General features: G+C 40.5%; 1 protein-coding gene across 2 annotated transcripts in view; it reads right to left on the bottom strand.

Annotated features, from left to right (window-relative positions):
- Positions 1-19974, bottom strand: part of LOC122543221 (collagen alpha-1(XIX) chain) — a 412403-nt gene that overhangs the window by 55651 nt on the left and 336778 nt on the right. For both annotated transcript variants that reach the window (XM_043681707.1, XM_043681699.1), the window contains exons 36-43: positions 19200-19253; positions 17373-17426; positions 14939-14992; positions 13947-14000; positions 12640-12690; positions 11093-11128; positions 9978-10004; positions 3014-3067 (exon numbers count right to left, since the gene is read on the bottom strand). In XM_043681707.1, coding sequence (XP_043537642.1) covers positions 3014-3067; positions 9978-10004; positions 11093-11128; positions 12640-12690; positions 13947-14000; positions 14939-14992; positions 17373-17426; positions 19200-19253 — 384 coding nt within the window. The remainder of the gene's footprint in view (positions 1-3013; positions 3068-9977; positions 10005-11092; positions 11129-12639; positions 12691-13946; positions 14001-14938; positions 14993-17372; positions 17427-19199; positions 19254-19974) is intronic.

Here is a 19974-nt window from a genome sequence, read left to right as displayed (position 1 = left end):
AAATGACAAACAGCAATGGTCCTAAAACAGATCCTTGCGGAACACCGCTAGTGACGGCACTCCATGAAGAAACTTTGCCATCAACTACTACCCTCTGTCTTCTTCCATCCAGCCAATTCCTAATCCAAACCTCCAACTCATCCTCAATGCCATATCTCCGTATTTTCTGCAGTAGCCTACCATGGGGAACCTTATCAAACGCCTTACTAAAATCCATATATACCACATCTACCGCTTTGCCCTCATCAACCTCCTTCGTCACCTTTTCAAAGAATTCAATACGGTTTGTGAGGCACGACCTGCCCTTCACAAAACCATGCTGACTATCCTTGATCACGTTATTCCTATCCAGATGTGCATAAATCCTATCCCTTACAATTCTCTCTAAGACTTTGCCCACAACAGAAGTGAGACTCACCGGCCTATAGTTACTAGGGTTATCCCTACTCCCCTTTTTGAACAAGGGAACCACATTTGCTATCCTCCAGTCTTCTGGCACTACTCCTGTAGCCAAAGAGGACATAAAGATCAAGGCCAATGGCTCTGCAATCTCCTCCCTTGCTTCCCAGAGAATCCTAGGATAAATGCCATCAGGCCCAGGGGACTTATCTATTTTCACCTTTTCCAGGATTTCCAACACCTTTTCTGTACATACCTCAAAGCCATCCATTCTACTTATTTGTGCCTCAGTATTCTCATCGACAATGCCCTGTTCCTGAGTGAATACTGAAGAAAAGTATTCATTCAGTGTCTCCGCAATCTCTTCTGCCTCCACACGCAACTTCCCCCTACTATCCTTGACTGGACCTATTCCTACCCTAGTCATTCTTTTATTCCTAACATACCTATAGAAAGCCTTAGGGTTTTGCCTAATCCTATCTACTAAGGACCTTTCATGTCCCCTCCTTGCTGCTTTTAGCTCTCTCTTCAGGTCCTTCCTGGCTACCCTATAACTCTCAATCGCCCCAATTGAACCTTCACGTCTCATCTTGAGATAGGCCGCCCTCTTCCATTTAACAAGGGATTCCAATTCCTTATTAAACCACGGCTCCCTCGCACGACCCTTTCCTTCCTGCCTGACAGGTACATAATTATCAAGGACACTCAATAGTTGCCCCTTGAACAAGTTCCACATATCATTTACACTCTTGCCTTGGAGTCTACTTTTCCAAGCCACGCATCCTAAGTCATGCCTCACCGCATCATAATTTCCCTGACCCCAGCTATAAATCTTGCCGTGTAGTACACACTTATCCCTCTCCATCATGAGAGTAAAAATCACCGAATTATGGTCACTATCCCCAAAGTGCTCACCTACCTCTAATTCTAACACCTGGCCTGGTTCGTTACCCAGAACCAAATCCAGTATGGCGTCACCTCTTGTTGGCCTGTCTACATATTGTGTCAGGAAACTCTCTTGCACACATTGAACAAACACTGACCCATCTAACGAACTTGAGCTATAGCTTTCCCCATCAATATCAGGAAAGTTAAAGTCCCCCATAACAACCACCCTATTCCTGTCACTCATCTCCTGAATCACCTTCCCTATCCTTTCTTCTACGTTTCTAGGACTATTAGGAGGCCTGTAAAAGGCTCCTAACAGGGTGACCTCACCTTTCCTATTCCTAACCTCCGCCCAAACTACCTCAGATGGCAAGTCCTCATCCATCGTCCTTTCCACCACTGTAATATTATCTTTGACAAGCAATGCCACACCTCCCCCTCTTTTACCCCCCCCTCTGCCCCTACTCAAACATTTAAATCCTGGAACCTGCACCAGCCAATCCTGTCCCTGTTCTAGCCATGTCTCCGTAATAGCCACAACATCGAAGTCCCAGGTACCAACCCACGCTGCAAGTTCACCTGCCTTATTTCGTATACTTCTTGCATTGAAGTATACACACTTCAAATCACTTTCCTGTTTACAGGCACCCTCCTTTGAAATTGATTCCATGTTCCTAACCTCCCTACACTCCAGGTCCTGCACCCTAATGCTACAGTCTGGGTTCCCATGCCCCTGCAGAGTTAGTTTAAACCCCCCCCCAGAGCACTAGCAAACCTCCCACCAAGGATACTGGTGCCCCTCTGGTTCAGGTGCAGACCATCCTGTTTATAGAGGTCCCTCCTTCCCCAGAAAGAACCCCAGTTATCCAAATACCGGCATCCCTCCCTCCTGCACCATCCCTGTAGCCACGCATTTAACTGTTCTCTCTCCCTATTCCTCGTCTCTCTATCACGTGGCACGGGTAACAAACCAGAGACAACAACTCTGTTCGTTCTAACTCTGAGCTTCCAACCTAGCTCCCTGAAAGCCTGCCTAACATCCTCGGCACTCCTCCTACCTATGTCATTGGTGCCAATGTGGACCATGACTTCGGGCTGCTCCCCCTCCCCCTTAAGGACCCGGAAAACACGATCAGAGACATCACGTACCCTTGCACCTGGGAGGCAACATACCAAACGTGAGTCTGGTACAGAAGTACAACCCATTTACTGAGCCTCTATCACAATTGCTCATGAGTGTTAGACAAAATTGCAATGTTCAAACTTGTAAGCAAACATGTTGCTACAGCTCTACAGGTTCTTGATGAGACACATTTGTCTACAGTAGTCCCCATGTACCCATGGGGGATATTGATCTCAGTGAATTCAAACCTTGCCAATAATGACCATCGAGTAGATCTACCATGTTCTAGAGAATGGGAGAAAACAGCCTACTCCTAGTCGATCTGGGGACACCTGTTGAAGAGTGAATGTGTCAATGTTCATTATGGACAAGGTCACATTTGGCTGCAAAGCTTTCATTAGCAAAGGGTTTCTTGACTCTGAGGTCATATGTATGAAGCATGGGCAGTTGTATTAGCTACTCAAAGGAAATCAACATCATAGCACAATGTTAGACAATCAGAAGAAGGAAAGGTAAAAAGAGAGAAAACTGGAAAAAAATATAATGATAAAAAAAGGTTTGCGAGGTAGAGAAAGGAAAGAAGGAAAAGAGGGAGAGAGGTACCTTTTTTCCTGGTGGACCTTCTAATCCTGGCAATCCCATTGGGCCCATTTCTCCCTGGAAGAGTGTAACAGTCAGTCATTACCATACAGGTGAAACATCATTGGCTTACTGTAGTCAGTCATGGGCACTAAAAGAAGAATGAAATGTTTTTGAATGCATTACATCCCAGCTTGACTATATTCATGCCCTTTTATTTGGAACCATTAAATATGTACAGGTACTACTTTTTAATTATACATTACTTCTGGCATCTATCACACTAATCATATAGCACAATGGACCAGTATGAAGGTCATTGTTAAACCAAGAACATTACTTGCTCTTTCTCTATCAGCTGAGCTCGGATCTGTTATGTTTCCAAAATGTTTCTGCTTCATTTCTATTTTTTGTTTTATTCTTTTAGACTTTAGTTACAATGCCAAAGTGAAAGCAAGTTAATTTTAAGATGACAAACCATAGGAAGGATTCTAAGCTAAAATTAATGGTCATAGCATGACTGTACAGAATACTGTATGAGTGCATAAAATGAAGATCCAAAGTATTTGTTAAGAGGTGCAGGAAGCTGACCTACAGAAACACTGAACTAAAGATGGATCTATTTTTGGGTACTCAGTAAATATTAATTAGAAGCTTAAGGTTATATTTTAGGCACAATTGTTCCCCACTGGAGCCTTTGTGACTCTTCTATCTCATCTTCCCAACAGCAGAGTCAGATCAGATCAGTTAATGGAACACTCAAGATTGCAGTGATGACTTGGGTAGAACTAAATTGTGTAGAAATGTTGCCTGAATGCTGCTTTGTATCGAGAAAAGTTGTTTTTACAATGAAAAGGAGAAAGTGAGGTCTGCAGATGCTGGAGATCAAAGTTGAAACTTTATTGCTGGAACAGCACAACAGGTCAGGCAGCATCCAGGGAACAGGAGATTCGACGTTTCTGGCACAGGCCCTTCTTCAGGATTCCTGAAGAAGGGCCTGTGCCCGAAACATCGAATCTCCTGTTCCCTGGATGCTGCCTGACCTGCTGTGCTGTTCCAGCAATAAAGTTTCAACTTTATAATGAAAAGGCCTGGATTTGTGTCATGAGGAGAGATTTGAAAAATTGAGGTTGTACTTAGGTTGAAAATGTGTTGCTGGAAAAGCACAGCAGGTCAGGCAGCATCCAAGGAGCAGGAGAATCGACGTTTCAGGCATGAACCCTTCTTCAGGAAAGCTCCTTGGGTGCTGCCTGACCTGCTGTGCTTTTCCAGCAACACATTTTCAGCTCTGATCTCCAGCATCTGCAGTCCTCACTTTCCCCGAGAAGAGTTGTACTTAGGTTAACAACAACTTAATGGCTGTGTTTAAAATTATGAAGCCTTTTGATAGATTAAATAGGGAGAATCTGTTTCCACTGACAGGAGGGATGGTGGCCAGAAGACATAAATTTAAGGTAATTGGCAGAAGAACCAGTGAGGAGATTAGAAGAAATTTTTTTGCACGTTGAATTGTAATGTGCTGGCTGAAATGGCACTGGAAGCAGATTCAGTAATAACATTCAGAACAGAACCTACACTTATACAATGAGCTGAACAATGCTTTTTTAATGTTAAATATTCTATGAAATGTCCAGCTGAGGTCATGGTTGTATTGCTTTCTCAAAGATCATTAAACCATCTCAGCAAACAGAAATTAAGTTGTACTCCTGGGCGAGCACATAGTATGATTTAATTTGTTATTGTTTACAAAGATGTTTAAGAGCTGAAAATGTGTTGCTGGAAAAGCGCAGCAGGTCAGGCAGCATTCAAGGAACAGGAGAATCGACGTTTCGGGCATAATCCCTTCTTCAGGAATGATAGGCTAGCAGAATGATTCTGTACATGATACAAGCATGTGAATTAGAAGCAGGACCAAGGCATTCAGCCTTTTGACAATGCTCCACCATTCAATAAGACCATGGCTGATATGAGTACTGCTTCAACTCCACGTTCTGAGCTTCTCCTGGTAGAGTCATAGAGATATAGAAATATACAGCACAGAAACAGACCCTTCGGTCCAACTCGACTATGCCAAATAGGTATCCTAAATTAATCTAGTCACATTTGCCAGCACTTGGCCCATATCTCTCTAAACCCTTCCTATTCATATACCCATCCAGATGCCTTTTAAATATTATAATTGTACCAGCCTCCACTATTTCCTCTGGCATCTCATTCCATACACGCACCACATTTTGTGTGAAAAAGTTGTCCCTTAGGTCCCTTTTAAATAGCTCCCCCTCACCCTAAACCTATGCCCTCTAGTTCTGGACTCCCCAACCCAGGGAAAAGACCTTGTCTATTTATCCTATCCATGCCCCTCATGATTTTATAAAATTCTATAAGGTTACCCCTCAGCCTCTGATGCCCCACAGAAAACAGCCCCTGCCTATTCAACCTCGTCCTATAGCTCAAATCCTCTAACCCTGGCAACAAACTTGTACATCTTTTCTGAACCCTTTCAAGTTTCACAACATCCTTCATACAGAATTGCACACAAAATTCCAAAAGTGGCCTAACCAATGTCCTGTACAGCCATAACATGACCTCCCTACTACTATATTCAGTGCTCTGGCCAATAAAGGAAAGCATACTAAATGCTTTCTTCACTATCCTATCTACCTGAGACTCCACTTGCAAGGAACTATGAACCTGCACTCCAAGGTCACTTTGTTTAGTGACACTCCCCAGGATGTCATCATTAAGTGTATAAGTCCTGCCCTGACTTGCTTTTCCAAAATGCAGCACCTTACATTTATCTAAGTTAAACTCCATCTGCCATTCCTTGACCCATTGGCCCATCTGATCAAGATCCTGTTGTACTCTGAGAAAATCTTCTTCACTGCAATTTTGGGCACCTCCAGTTTTGGTGTCATCTGCAAACTTACTAACTATATCTCTTATGTTCATATTCAAATCATTTATACAAATAATGAAAAGTACTGGACCCAGCACCGATCCTTGTAGCACTGGTCACAGGCCTCCAATCTGAAAAGCAACCCTCCACTACCAACCTGTCCTCTACTTTTGAGCCAGTTCTGTATCCAAATGGCTTATTCTCCCTGAATTCCATATGATCTAACCGTGCTAACCAGTCTACCATGAGGACCTTTGTCAAACGCCTTACTGAAGTCCACGTCCACCGCTCTGCCGTCATCAATCCCCTTCATTACTTCTTCAAAAAATGTAATCAAGTTAGTGAGACATGATTTACCATGCACAAAGCTATGCTGACTATCTCTAATAGTTCCTTGCCTATCCAAGTACATGTAAATCCTGTTCCTCAGTATTCCCTCCAACAACCTGCCCACCAACATTAGGCTCACTGGTCTACAGTTCGCTGGCTTTTCTTTATGACCTTTCTTGAATGATGACACCACGTTAGCCAACCGCCCGTCTTCCGGCACCTCACCTGTGGCTACCGATGATCCAAATATCTCAGTAAGAGGCCCAGCAGTTACTTCCCTAGCTTCCCACAGAGTTCTAGGGTATACCAGATCAGGTCCTGGGGATTTATCCACATTTATGCGTTCCAAGACATCAGCACCTCCTCCTCTGTAATATGGGTATTTTTCAAGATGTCACCATCTATTTCTCCACATTCTGTATCTTCCATGTACTTCCCTCCACAGTAAACACTGATGTAAAATACCCATTTAGCCTCTCTCTCATCTTCCACGGTTCCAAACGTAGGCTGCCTTGCTGACCTTTGAGGGATCTTATTCTCTCCCTAGTTATCCTTTTGTCCTTAATGTATTTATAAAACCCCTTTGGATTTTCCTTAACCTTATTTGCCAAAACTATCTCATGCCCCCTTTTTACCCTCCCGATTTTCCTCTTAAGTATATTTCTACTGATGTTATACTCTTCTAAGGATTCACTCAATTCCTGTTGTCTATACCTGACATATGCTTCTTTCTTTGTCTTGACCAAAACCTCAATTTCGCGAGTCATCTACCATTCCTTACCAGCCTTGCCTTTTACCCTAACAGGAAGATATTCTCTGGACTCTCTTTATCTCATTTCTGAAGGCTTCCCATTTTCCTGCTGCCTCTTTACCTGCGAACGTTTTCCCCCAATCAGCTTTCGAAACTTTTTGCTTAATTCTGTCAAAATTGGCCTTACTCCAGTTCAGAACTTCAACTTTTAGATACTGTCTATCCTTTCTTGTCATTATTTTAAAACTAATAGAGTTACGGTTGCTGGCCCCAAAGTGCTCCCCTATTGACACTTCAGTCACCTTGCCCTGCATTATTTTCCAAGAGTAGATCAAGTTTTGCACCTTCTCTAATAGAATCCACATACTGATTCAGAAACTTTTCTTGTACACATTTAACAAATTCCACTCCATCTAAACCCTGAACACTATGGCCGTCCCAGACTATGTTTGGAAAGTTAAACTCCCCGACCATTTCCACCCTATTATTCTTACAGTTAACTGAAATCTCCTTATAAATTTGTTTCTCAATTTCCCACTGACTGTTGGAAGGTCTATAGTACAATCTCAATAAGGTAATCATTCCTTTCTTATTGCTCACTTCCATCCAAATAACTTCCCTGGATGTATTCCCAAGAATATCCTCTCTAAGTATAGCCATAATTTTATACCTTATCAAAAATGCCAGTCCTTCTCCTCTGATGCCTCCCATTCTATCCTTCCTATAGCATTTATATCCTGGAACTTCAAGCTGCCAGTCCTGCCCATCCCTGAGCCACATATCTGTAATTGCTATGATATCCCAGTCCCATGTTTCTAACCATGCTCTAATTTCATTTGCCTTCCCTGTTAGGCCTTTTGCATTGAAGTAAATGTAGTTTAATTTAGCTCATTCTCTGCTTTGTTCCTGCCTGCCCTGACTATTCAATTTATTCCTTTCCCCACTTGCACCAGTCTCAGATTGATCTTTTTCTCACTATCTCCCTCGATCCCAACCCCTCACCTTACTAGTTTAAATCCTCCTAAGCAGCTCTAGCAAATCATCCTGCCAGTATATTAAAACCTGAATCCTTTATAAGACATAATGTATAAACAGTCATACATTTAAGGGGACAATTGCAATGATTTTCATGCTAAGAGGTAAGGAAAGGTTAGACATCCTTTTCTGCTGTAGAAGATGAAAAAGTATAGCAAATTCTTTACTTTGTATTAATATACAAACCTTTACATAATTATTTTGAAAGTTTGTTTTTATTACTTGAACTGAATGATTTATCAAGCGTTTGCTGTGAAATAAAAATAACTTTATCGATTCATATCAGGCCTTATTTCAAAAAGTGATTGAAATAACATCTGCTTTCGGAGATATTGAACAAACACAAAGGTAAAAGGTACAGAGGTCCATCCTGGTCACAAAGGGATCTTATTGACATTGTCCTGTGCAATTCAGTTGCACAGACATTAGGTATCTTGCATAAAAATAAGACGCTGACATTGAAAGTTTAACACTACTTCTCTCGCCATGGTTGCTGCCTGGCTCGCTGAGCATTTCCAGCACTTTTAGTTTTTATTCCAGATTTTCAGCATGTTCAGTATTCTGCATTTGTTTTGTGTTCATGGAGTTACTGACCCTGCTGCATTTAAGAAGGGGTTGATTTTTTTTTTCCTAGGTTGGCATAGAGTTGTTTTGTTGAAAACCCAGTGGTCCTACCGGGAAGACTTTGATAGTGGGGTCTTCCCTGAGCAGTTCTGTGGTATGTGGGCTGAAAGGGAGGATTTTGAGTGGAGCTCAGTGGAACTGCGTTGCTGCATGCTGGGGCACAAACCAGAATGGTCATGGTCCATTTGTGTTGGTGTGGCTGTCCTGAGTTTATTGGTGAAATAGGACCCTTGATTTCCAATAGAAATGGATCTATTTGTTAATGCACGGGACCACCTTAGAGGTAGACAATGACCACTCAATAGTGACAATGACAGCCACAAAAGGGAGATAGTTCACTTTCCCAAATGGTCTCTAGACAGAAGAGCTGAAAATCTAGCCAGGATGTCTATGGCATGGACAGCTTATGACATAGGACCCCAGTCTAAGTTGAAGACTCTGTCAGTATATGAAGAGCTACTTTGTTTGATATGTCACGATCTGGAGAAGGGAAAGGTGTTCGCTTTATAGTTTTGGCCAGAACACCTTCATTTCATGGTGGTACTAGGTTGTGAGGATATTGCCATGCACCTCGTAGTAAAACTTCCACAGCCAGCTACGGCATGTCAGTAGTTTGACCTGTTGTTCATCTGCAAACCAAACAGTAAATCCAAGGAATCGAGGGAAATGTAATGAGATTAGAACCTCCAAAACCGCTGCTCGTAAGCTTTAATCATTCTTCCATTTGCTGTGCACCATCACTGTCTTGTCATCGGGCTCCACCCTCATGTTTCAGAACCCGCTAAGTGTCCATTAAACAAAAACAGAAATTGCTGGAAAAGCTCAGCAGGTCTGGCACATCTGTGGAGAGAAATCAGAGTTAATGTTTTGGGTTTCAGGAAGGGTCACTCAACCTGTAACGACAACTCTGATTTCTCTCCACAGGTGCTGCCAGACCAGCTATTTCTATTTTTGTTACTGAATTACTGCATCTGTAAATCTTTTGATTTTTATTAAGAGACCATTAAATTTGTTGCTGGATATTGAAGCTCCTACTTATTAGCATGCCCTCCCTTGTTAACAACGTGCTAATAGTTAATACTATGTCAGACAACCTCTCCCGCTCAGTGGGTTGGAGGAGAAAGTTTAATACTGCTTTCAACCTCAACAAGGTTAGGATTCTCAAGTATTTTAAGTTTGTTCTTGTAATGCAGTAGTAGTTGATTAAGTCACACCAATGTGACGCAATTCAAGATGTTTAAACAGTACATAAGATTTCAGGCAAATGTTTGACGTGTTATTTTTATTTGCACAGATTCTGAAGTTATTTCTTCATCTGGAACTTTTGGAATGGGAAGCTCTTAAATGCTTACCATTGAACCAGGATCTCCTTTCAGACCCTGCAAAAGAAAAGTAATTGGTTAAGAAATTCTGTATGACCTTACAAATGTACAATATATCATTAATGGACATTAGACATACTTTAAAAAACACATTTGCAGGCAAACAACTAGCCATATTTTCAAAATTCACATTTATTCATGGAGATTATAAATAATTTATTTCTTTGTTACAGTGAGGATAACAAGGAAATTAGACAATTACCTTTCAAAACAATTTGCTCAGAATTTCCTTAGAATTTTATTGTAATAATGGAACTGAAGTATATTTTTAAAATTTAATTGAAATTCAAAAGTAATTCATTAAGTCTACTTTTTTTTCCCAAAATACCACCACTACCTTCAACCAACTACCTTCACTTAGATCATTAAACTAGTTTGGATCTCACCACGTAATGGAACAGTGCACACTAGATTTTTGCATTTTGCCTATGACCTTGTCGAAAATTTAGATCCATTTACACCGCAGAACCTCAATGCATTAATTCCTATATTTTCTCACAAATCCTAAATCTTATTTCTTCTTACACCAAGACTTGGACTACATTTTTTCTATTGATAAATATCTCTTTAAAATCAGAATCTGTTTCATGCAAAAGAAAAATCCTTCCATAATAGCAACTGGATAAAAAAAAAGCTTCAAGAAGGAGAGTGGTATTTTCCATTTTGTTACTTCCAATTTCTGCTTTTTAAAAAAATAACTTTTGTTATTTGTTCATATGATGTCGGCATTGCAAGCTGGACTGGCATTTATTAATTACTCAGCCAGCAGTTAAAGGGCAGCCCCATTGCTGCATCACGTGTGAGTCAAATTAGGTAAAGATGGCAGATTTCCTTCCTTAAAGGACATTAGTGAACTAGACATGTTTTTACAACAATTAACATTATGTGGTAATTCCCTTCTATAGGTTTCTAGTATTTTTGTTACAGTACCCTATCTGGCACTATTTAACTTAATTTTGCTAATTCAGTGTTTAAAATGTAGAAATTGGCATACATTCCTGAGCAAATTGAATCCAGGAAATACCAACCAAAATATCCTTAAATCACAAAACAGAAGCAACACTCAGTATAAATTGTTAACTCACTGGTGAACCTGTAGGTCCAGGTGGGCCTGGAATGTCCTGTAAGATATTCAAGGATTAGACCATTTGCAAAGCACTTGTTAGTTATTATTGTGATTGAAAAACATTATTCATATGTCTCCCATACTGTTGACTGTAGGCTGAAATAAGGAGTTCAATGATTGGATAGGAGAGTATGACTAAGACAAATTATACAGCAAGGGACAGGTTAATCAGAGCATAGAATGTAAAAACTTTACATTGCTTCCTCAACGATATTCAATATGTGAACTGTATTGAATTGGAGTGCAGTTAGAGGCAACCTCTATGGGATTGAGAGATGATAGACCCATTGATGAATGGAGCACCTTAATACACACCAAGGATTAACAAGCACACATTAACCAAATATCACTCTAAATGGATAGGCAATACAAAATGAACTGAAATAAATTTTAAAAAAGAGCTCAACATAGTTGATCTAGAAAACCATTGTGAAGACAGGAACTTTCAAACATGTGAGGCAGAGCCTCAAGGGATAGTAAGCATTTGCTAACAACATGCTCAGCAATACAATTACAAATGCCTGGACTTGAGCCCAGGTATCCTGGGTCAGAGGCAGGGACACTACCATTGCACTACATGAGCACTCTAGCTTCTAGTAATGAAGTGCAAACTTAAAATGAGCATAGGCTCATTAATCAGAAAACACAGATCAAGAGCCTTCAAGGATGCAAATTAAACTTAAATAGAGGTTGAACTAAAATATCTAATCTTATAATTGGTTACTTTCTACAAACATTCACTAGTCTGAGAGGTTCTCTTACTAAATTTAAGGACATTAATAAAATATATACTTATACTTAAGAACATATTAATTAAGAGCACATAGTACTTAAGGTTGAACCATTGACTTTATTCACGGTGAAGTTAGACAGATTGTTTAAAAGGTAAGAAGGTCATGGGTTATAAGTCAGACAGAAAATATGAATTAGAAGTTGGACATTCTTCCCTCATGCCTGTTCTGCCGTTCAATTAGAATGTGGCTGGTCTGAATACTTCACCTTCCTTCTTACCCCCTTGCTTGTCAAGAACCTATCTATCTTGGCCATAAAAATATTTAAAAGTTCTGCTTTCACTGGATTTTGAGGAAAACATTTTCAATGACCTTAGTAGATACTAAATTAAGTGTACGAACACATTGTACATCCACATGTTATCATGTGAAAATGAAAGAAAGAAAAGACTAAGTCAAAACAGTTCAGGTGAAGGACCTTTCTTGCGAACTGAATGGAGATGGAAAGGTAACAAATGAACCTGGGGTTAGGAGGAAGAACTATAGGGAAGGTCTGTGAAAGGTTGGAGGATGGGAGAGATTAAAATACAAAACGTAAATGGTTAGCTGTAATAAATAAACAGAAGATTTGTCCAGAGTGTGTGTAAAACAGAATACTGTCGTGAACACTTGTGTCCCAAAGCAAAGACATGAAAAACAAATTTTAACATAGCTCAGATCTCTCAATAGACACAAAGTGAACACGTTGCATAAGAAGATATGTATAAAATTGTACCTGTATCTTGTATATGCTGCTCATTCCATTTCTTTCATAGGTAGCAATTCTCTGTAGACAGTTAGATTGTAAGATCAGGTTGAATTCTCACAAATATTAAACCTACTGCTCACATGAATACGACAATTTAGTCCTTAATGTTTAATTCTGAGGAAATGTATTATTTCAGATTGAGGGAGTTTTCTCACCTCAATTATCAGTCTGTTAGGTTTCTTGGGGGCCTTGTTTGATGAGTTGAGGAGGGCAAGGAGGTGAGTTTCAATTTGTAAATCACTAAAATCAAACATCTTAATCCTGAGTCCAATACAGGTGGACATTATAGGCTTTGTTTTTATTTGGGAGCACATTTTTGGGATTCTGGGGATTTTGATCTGGATCAGGTGCAATACATTTCATTCAGCAATTTGGTCACTTTTGTATTGAGGCTTCCTCTCTTCTGGTAGATAGAAGCAGATCCCGTCATGTATACCATCTACATTTTGTCAACTTACCACCTTCAGGCTGCTCCCTCCTACTAACAGTTTTCAACACCACAAATTCATCGCTGACCTCTCTGCAAACCCAGCGTGGGCTAATACATTTGAAAATTGCAATCCTTGAACAATGCAGATGTAGTACCAGGTGAGCATCTGGAAATGATCCAGATGTTGGATCACAGATCCTGAAAATCAAGCCCTAGCTATTGGCCTCTTGGGGAATTGTGGGAAATCGGGTGGGCAGGTGGAAAGCAGAGTTGAGTTAGAAGATCAGCCATGACTATGTTGCATGGTGGAGGAGTTCAATCAGTCATTTGGTTAACTTCATTTCCTATTTCGTGGGACTTAGGTGCTTAGAGATCTGAGTAATCAAAATAATTGTAGTTTTGAGGAATCTAAAGTCTGAGGCAAGGTCAAGTAACAGATGGACTGCTGAGGATTATTTTCCAGGGAAGCTTAAGGTTTGAGATATATGAATGGATTCAAAAGGGAACTGAAAAAATAGAAATCATTAGGATTCAAAGGAAACCAAATCAACTTGATCCAATATGATCTTTCTTCAAATTCTGAATTTGTCTTTAAGTTACGGGCGAAAGTGATGACTCCAGATGCTGGAGATCAGAGTCGAGATTAGAGTGGTACTGGAAAAGCACAGCAGGTCAGGCAGCATCCGAGGAGCAGGAAAATCGATGTTCCTCATTCCTGATGAAGTGTTCCTGCCCAAAACGTCGACTTCCCTGCTCCTCTGATGCTGCCTGACCTGCTGTGCTTTTCCAGTACCACTCTAATCTTGGCTTTAAGCTGTTGAGTTTAGAATGTACTGGGACTCACCTGAGGTCCAGGTGGTCCAGGTGGTCCTGGTTTTCCTGCTGTCCCTTCATTGCCCTGTGATTGACAAGAGATGTGTCAGTTTCAAAGTAAATAAAAATAACTTCAGCAATGGAGTAAATTATTGAAGCTTTATTCTTTAATGGTGAAAGTGACCCTGAAATTGCCAACCCAAATGGATAATTCCATTTTCAAAATAACTCAGCTTTTTGCAGAATTACACTTTATTTTGCTCAAAAACTGCATTAATCCATGTAAAACTCTGCAAAACTATACAGAGGGTTTGTTAGTCTGACAAAGCATTGAGACACTGATAGACTTCGCACCTATTGTTTAAAAAACTAAGCTATCTTGAGAATGTAATTTAAAAGAAGTTCTGGGATTTACGTATCAAAGAACAGAAACCAGCAAATCCCATTATTTTGAATCTAAATTTTAATCTAAATTTTAATCTAAGATTGTTTACTGTATCACATCTCCATGATAATGGACACCTTTGACTATAAATTCTGAGAGCATGATCTTAACCTCCACAAACACCTGATGAAGGAGCGGTGCTCCGAAAGCTAGTGCTTCCAAATAAACCTGTTGGACTATAACCTAGTGTTGTGTGATTTTTAACTTTGTCCACACCAATCCAACACCAGCACCTCCAGATCATGTTAAGCAAATTGTGGTTTTGATGTAGCATAGTTTTGAAACCTATGTGCCTCATCTTTAAATGAAAAATATTTAACACTAATGAAGCAAAGCCAATTCTTCAGGTTGTAGAAGCAAGCTTTAAAAAGTAATAGTAAGAGCTTTTAGATTGTGAAAGAGACTCTTGTGGAATTCTGTACAGATTTGACTTTGGTTTTCATTTCACAGTTGACTGTAACAATTCTTGGAGACAACTTCCCACCACACTAAAAATTCTTTGATTAATGTATAGTTTAACAATCTCTACGGGCTCAATGTTGGATTTTACGAGAAGAACAATCTTGATTTCTTTCTACCTTTTCTCCTTTAAGTCCTATGGGCCCTGTTTGTCCTGGTCTTCCTTTTAAACCCTATATATTTAAAAAAAAAGCATGTATTAATTCAGTTCACTTTACATTCCCAGTATTCCAACATTTTCTTATCACCCTATTTTCCTGTTAATTCCATCCCCTGAAGAATTTCTGTGCCTGTTTCTCATAAAGTGTTGTGCACATATCTGTGTTTGCATATATCTGTACCTGTCTTTATGTATCAATGAGTATGTGTGTTTTGACATAGCTGTATCTGTGTGGATGTATGTTTCTTGATATTTGCATGTAGCTCTGTCTTTGTGTGAGCATGTATCTGTGTATATGTGTGTTTACATGTATCTGTGTTTTTTTTATTCACTCATGGGATGTGGGCATTGCTGGCTGGGCCAGCATTTATTGCCCCTCCCAAGTTGCCCTTGAAAAGGTCATGGTGAGCCGCTTTGTTGAACCACTGCAGTCCATGTGCCATAGGTAGATCCACATTAGTGAGGGAATCCCAGGATTTTGACCCAGCAACATTGAAGGTACAGTGATATATTTCCAGATCAGGATGGTGAGAGGCTTGGAATGGAACTTGCAGGAGTGCTGATTCCTCTATTTGCTGTATTTGTTGTCCTTCTATGTGGTAGAGGTTGTGGTTATGGAAAGTACTGTCTAAGTAGTCTTGGTGAATTTCTACAGTAAATCTTATAGATAGTAGACACTGCTGCTAATTAATATCAGTGGTGGATAGAGTAGATGTTTGTGGTGTCAATCAAGTGGGCTGCTCTATCTTGGATGGTGTCAAGCTTCTTACATTTGTTTGAGACGCCCTCACTCAGACAAGAGGGAAGTTTCCATCCCGTTCCTGACTTAGGCTTTGTAGATGCTGGATTGGGTTTGGAGAATTAGGAAGTCAGTTACTTGTTGCAGGATTCCTAGCCTCTGTTCAGCTCTTTCAGCCACTTATTTACATGGCTAGTACAGTTGCGTTTCTGGGGTCAATGGTAGTCCTCAGGGTGTTGATGGTGGGGGATTTCAGCGATAGTAATACATTGAATGTCAAATGGCTGGTGGTTAGATTGTTGCTTATTGGAGATGGTCATTGTCTGGTATTTGTGTAGCACGAATGTTATGTTATAAACCTGGCTATTGTCCAGGCCTTGCTGCATTTGGAAAAGGACTGCCTCAGTATCTGAGGAGTCACTTTTTTTTTAGATTAGATTACTTACAGTGTGGAAACAGGCCCTTCGGCCCAACAAGTCCACACCAACCCTCCGAAGAGCAACCCACCCAGACCCATTCCCCTACATTTAACCCTTCACCTAACACAACGGGCAACTTAGCACATCAATTTATTGTCTCACAAAAGCTTCTTATATTAACTGAATAAGTGGAGTGTTGAGACTTTTATGTTCACCTTAATGGCACATTAATGAAAGTTGGACCTGAATCAAAACTGAGGGTTTCCTGCTTGACAAGGGGCTCTTGAGGTGCAAAACTGGTATTTCTACCTCTGAGCCAGGAGGTCCATGTTCAAACCACACCTGCTCCAGAGGTATGTAATAACATTTTCCACCAAGTTGGTTTCAAACAAAGTCTAACAGATGCCAATGAGAGATTACACTTTCTGTAAAGAGGAGTGAAAACTTAGAATTGACTTTCAAATGACTTTGAAAGTGACGACCCTGAAATCATTTAAGGAACATCTAATTCCAGCAGATGAAGTCAGAATTTTGGACTATTCTGGAATAAAGGTGAATTTGAGGCAGATCACCACTGATTATACAGAATGTTAGTGTGACCTTGAAATGTTGTATAGGCAAATGCAACTCCTGCTTCTTGTACTCTTGTATAAGGAATCATCTGGGAAGTAGAGATATGTGAGATAGTCAGGTTACAGAAAGGTTTACCAGAAAGTTATTGGAAACTAAACAGTCAGAACAGAGTCTAACAGATGCCAATGAGAGATTACACTTTCTGTAGAGAGGAGTGAAAACTTAGAATTGACTTTCAAATGACTTTGAAAGTGACGACCCTGAAATCATTTAAGGAACATCAAATTCCAGCAGATGAAGTCAGAATTTTGGACTATTCTGGAATAAAGGTGAATTTGAGGCAGATCACCACTGATTATACAGAATGTTAGTGTGACCTTGAAATGTTGTATAGGCAAATGCAGCTCCTGCTTCTTGTACTCTTGTATTTTAAGGGGAGCTGAACGGTATTGTTTGTGTGTAAGTGCTTGTGAGTTGCCCTGTCAAACAGCTTCATCAAAGTCTGGTGAGCACAGCACCATTGTATTGCAAAGACTTCTAATCTTTGTACATTTGTATGGAAGTAGGAGAAAGGCTAAGAAACAAATGTATCCAGAAAGGGAGTGACAGAATGAAACAAAAAAAACCCTTTCCATGACTGTATTACCCAGACTGTTACATACCACAGGTCCTGGCGATCCTGGAGGTCCTGGAGGTCCTGGTACACCAGGCTGTGCCTAAGAATCAGAATTAAAAACATCTGTTTTAAACCTAAAACATAATTTCTAATGATAATAAGCAGTTTTAAAATGTATAGACAATGACGTACCTGAAAAAAAGTCACATAGTATATAAAGTCCTAAATTTTCATCATGATGAATAGACTGTCTGATGTTATGAACAATGGTGGAAGTGATGTAGAATTGCAACTCTCACTCTCAAAGGTGGCACTTACCCATTTTCTTGGAGTGAAGTCAGGTCAGTTTAACAAGGTTTAGGAAGGCAGTTGGCAATTTAGAATATCAAATGCTTCCATTGAAGCAAAAATGTAACATCCCTGTGGTGAGGAGCCTGGAGTTTTCACAGTGGACCCACTGAGAACAGGTCTGAACTTTGTGAATTCATTTGTATTGCCAGGTACCCCAAAGAATATGGTCTCAGGCTACCTTTGGGAGTGCTGGTCAGATACCCTTAGTGAAGATTATATCTAAAAGATGCATAAACCCCTCAGAACTGCGAAGATGTCAAAAATGTATCAAAACTGTCAAAGAAGTGTCAGACCTTCAAAGAAGTGTCAGATCTGTCAAGAATTGTGAAAATTAGCTTTTATAAATGAGTGACTTTCGCAGCAGTGCAGTCTGCAATTAATTAAAGAAGCTTCTTTTTTTTTCCCCTTGACTAGATATGAGGTGAGTTTGCAAGGTAGATGAAGGGTGAAAGTGTGGTGGGTAGAATATGGGTAGATACGAATTGGTACTAAGTTGCCATTGAACTGTATGGGGGCCATGGGGATGCATAGGGTGGCATAGGGTGGCATGCATGGACCATAGGCACTTTGTAGGGACTGAGGTGGCTAAGGGCTGAGGGGTGGTGGAATGTTCTATATTTTATTATTTTATTCGACTAGACACAGTGGCAGAGGTGAAGACAAGCTTACTGCCCAGCCCAATCACCCCAATGAAAACTTGGCAGCTTCCTCAGTCCTTTTCAATACAGCATGGCAATGACCTTCCCCCACATCTCAATCACCAAACCACCTCAGCCTGGGACTGAAATTGAGGAGTGCCAAAGGCCATACTTAAAGGATGTGTTTATGAAACTGGGAGTTCTCTTGATTCTGCATGCTTGATCCAGGAAGGAAAGCGGAGAAATAGATTGTAACTTCTGGTCAGCTCCACCAATTTTGACATGTCGGACACCCTTTCAGTCATGGCAAGTGTGTGGGCTTTTAATATGCACAAGTTTCCCTGAGATGAGCAGCTCCAGAGAAAATCCCAAACGGGCCCAAAGTTTTGTAAAGGTGAATGGAACTATTCAAAAAAATTGCAAATAGCATGATGTAACTAAGGCCTAGTTGGTAGAAGGTTCCAGAATCAGGAAATTTGATTTTTTTAATTGGTAATGAATACTTTATTAAAAGTTAGATTATTTTGTATGTCCTTTCTCTTAATCTAAGAATGAGGCTTCCAAAATAGAACATTCTCAAAGAACCATAATGAAAGATTCTCATAGGAACTCTGTTACAAGGTGCCCAAAGTAAGTTGCACCTCAGAATGGTGTGATACTGAGGCTCTTCTATTTATTTTTGAGGCCTCGTTATGCAATGGGTTTTATTCAACACTCATCATTCCACATAGCTGGATACACGGTTTATTCTGAACTTGGCTTTGTTTATTTCAGCACAGAGATAGACCAGGCAACTCATTTCATTTATGCCAGCATTTCAATGTATCATCTCACAATGCATCATCTGAAGCATCTAAACAGACTTAGGATCATTAAGCACTTACTCTGTCTCCTTTTTCTCCTACAAGTCCAGGGAATCCTCGTTCGCCTTTGTTTCCCTGTGGAAGCAAATGATGAACTCATTTAAACACTGATTTCAGAGGTAGATCTGATGTCAACAGCATTTTCTTGAGAACAGACGTTCAGCTACCTGGCCTGTACCTTCCTGCTTTCTGTCCCACTCCTTTCCTGAATAAAGAAGTCCATTCATTATTTTCCAGTTCAATGGGACTTTGCTAGAATCTTGGGATTTGGCAAAGTTAAAGCTATTGCATCTATTGCTTCAGAAGTCACTACAGACAACCTCACAATGCTACACTTTTCCAGCTTCCACCCAAAACATATTAAAACAGCCATTCCCTATGGACAAGCCCTACGCATAAGCCGGATCTGCTCAGATGAGGAGGAACGTGACGGACATCTGGAAGTACTCAAGGATGCCCTCACAAGAACGGGGTATGATGTTCAACTCATCGACCGCCAGTTCCGACGTGCCACAGCAAGGAACCGTAATGACCTCCTCAGGAGACAGACACGGGCTGCAACTGACAGGGTACCCTTCGTTGTTCAATACTTCTCAGGGGCTGAAAAATTACTCCATGTTCTTCGTGACCTGCAACACATCATCAATGAGGATGAGCACCTCACCAAGACCTTCCCCACACCTCCACTACTTGCCTTTAAACAATCGCCAAACCTCAAACAGATCATTGTTCGTAGCAAACTGCCCGGCTCTCAGGACAACTCCATACAACCCTGTCACGGTGGACGCTGCAAAAC

Source organism: Chiloscyllium plagiosum, chromosome 3 (genome assembly GCF_004010195.1).
Source record: "Chiloscyllium plagiosum isolate BGI_BamShark_2017 chromosome 3, ASM401019v2, whole genome shotgun sequence".
Classification (NCBI taxonomy): domain Eukaryota; kingdom Metazoa; phylum Chordata; class Chondrichthyes; order Orectolobiformes; family Hemiscylliidae; genus Chiloscyllium; species Chiloscyllium plagiosum.
The sequence above is the reverse complement of the archived record's forward strand: the minus strand, read 5'-3'. Positions and strand labels throughout refer to the sequence as shown.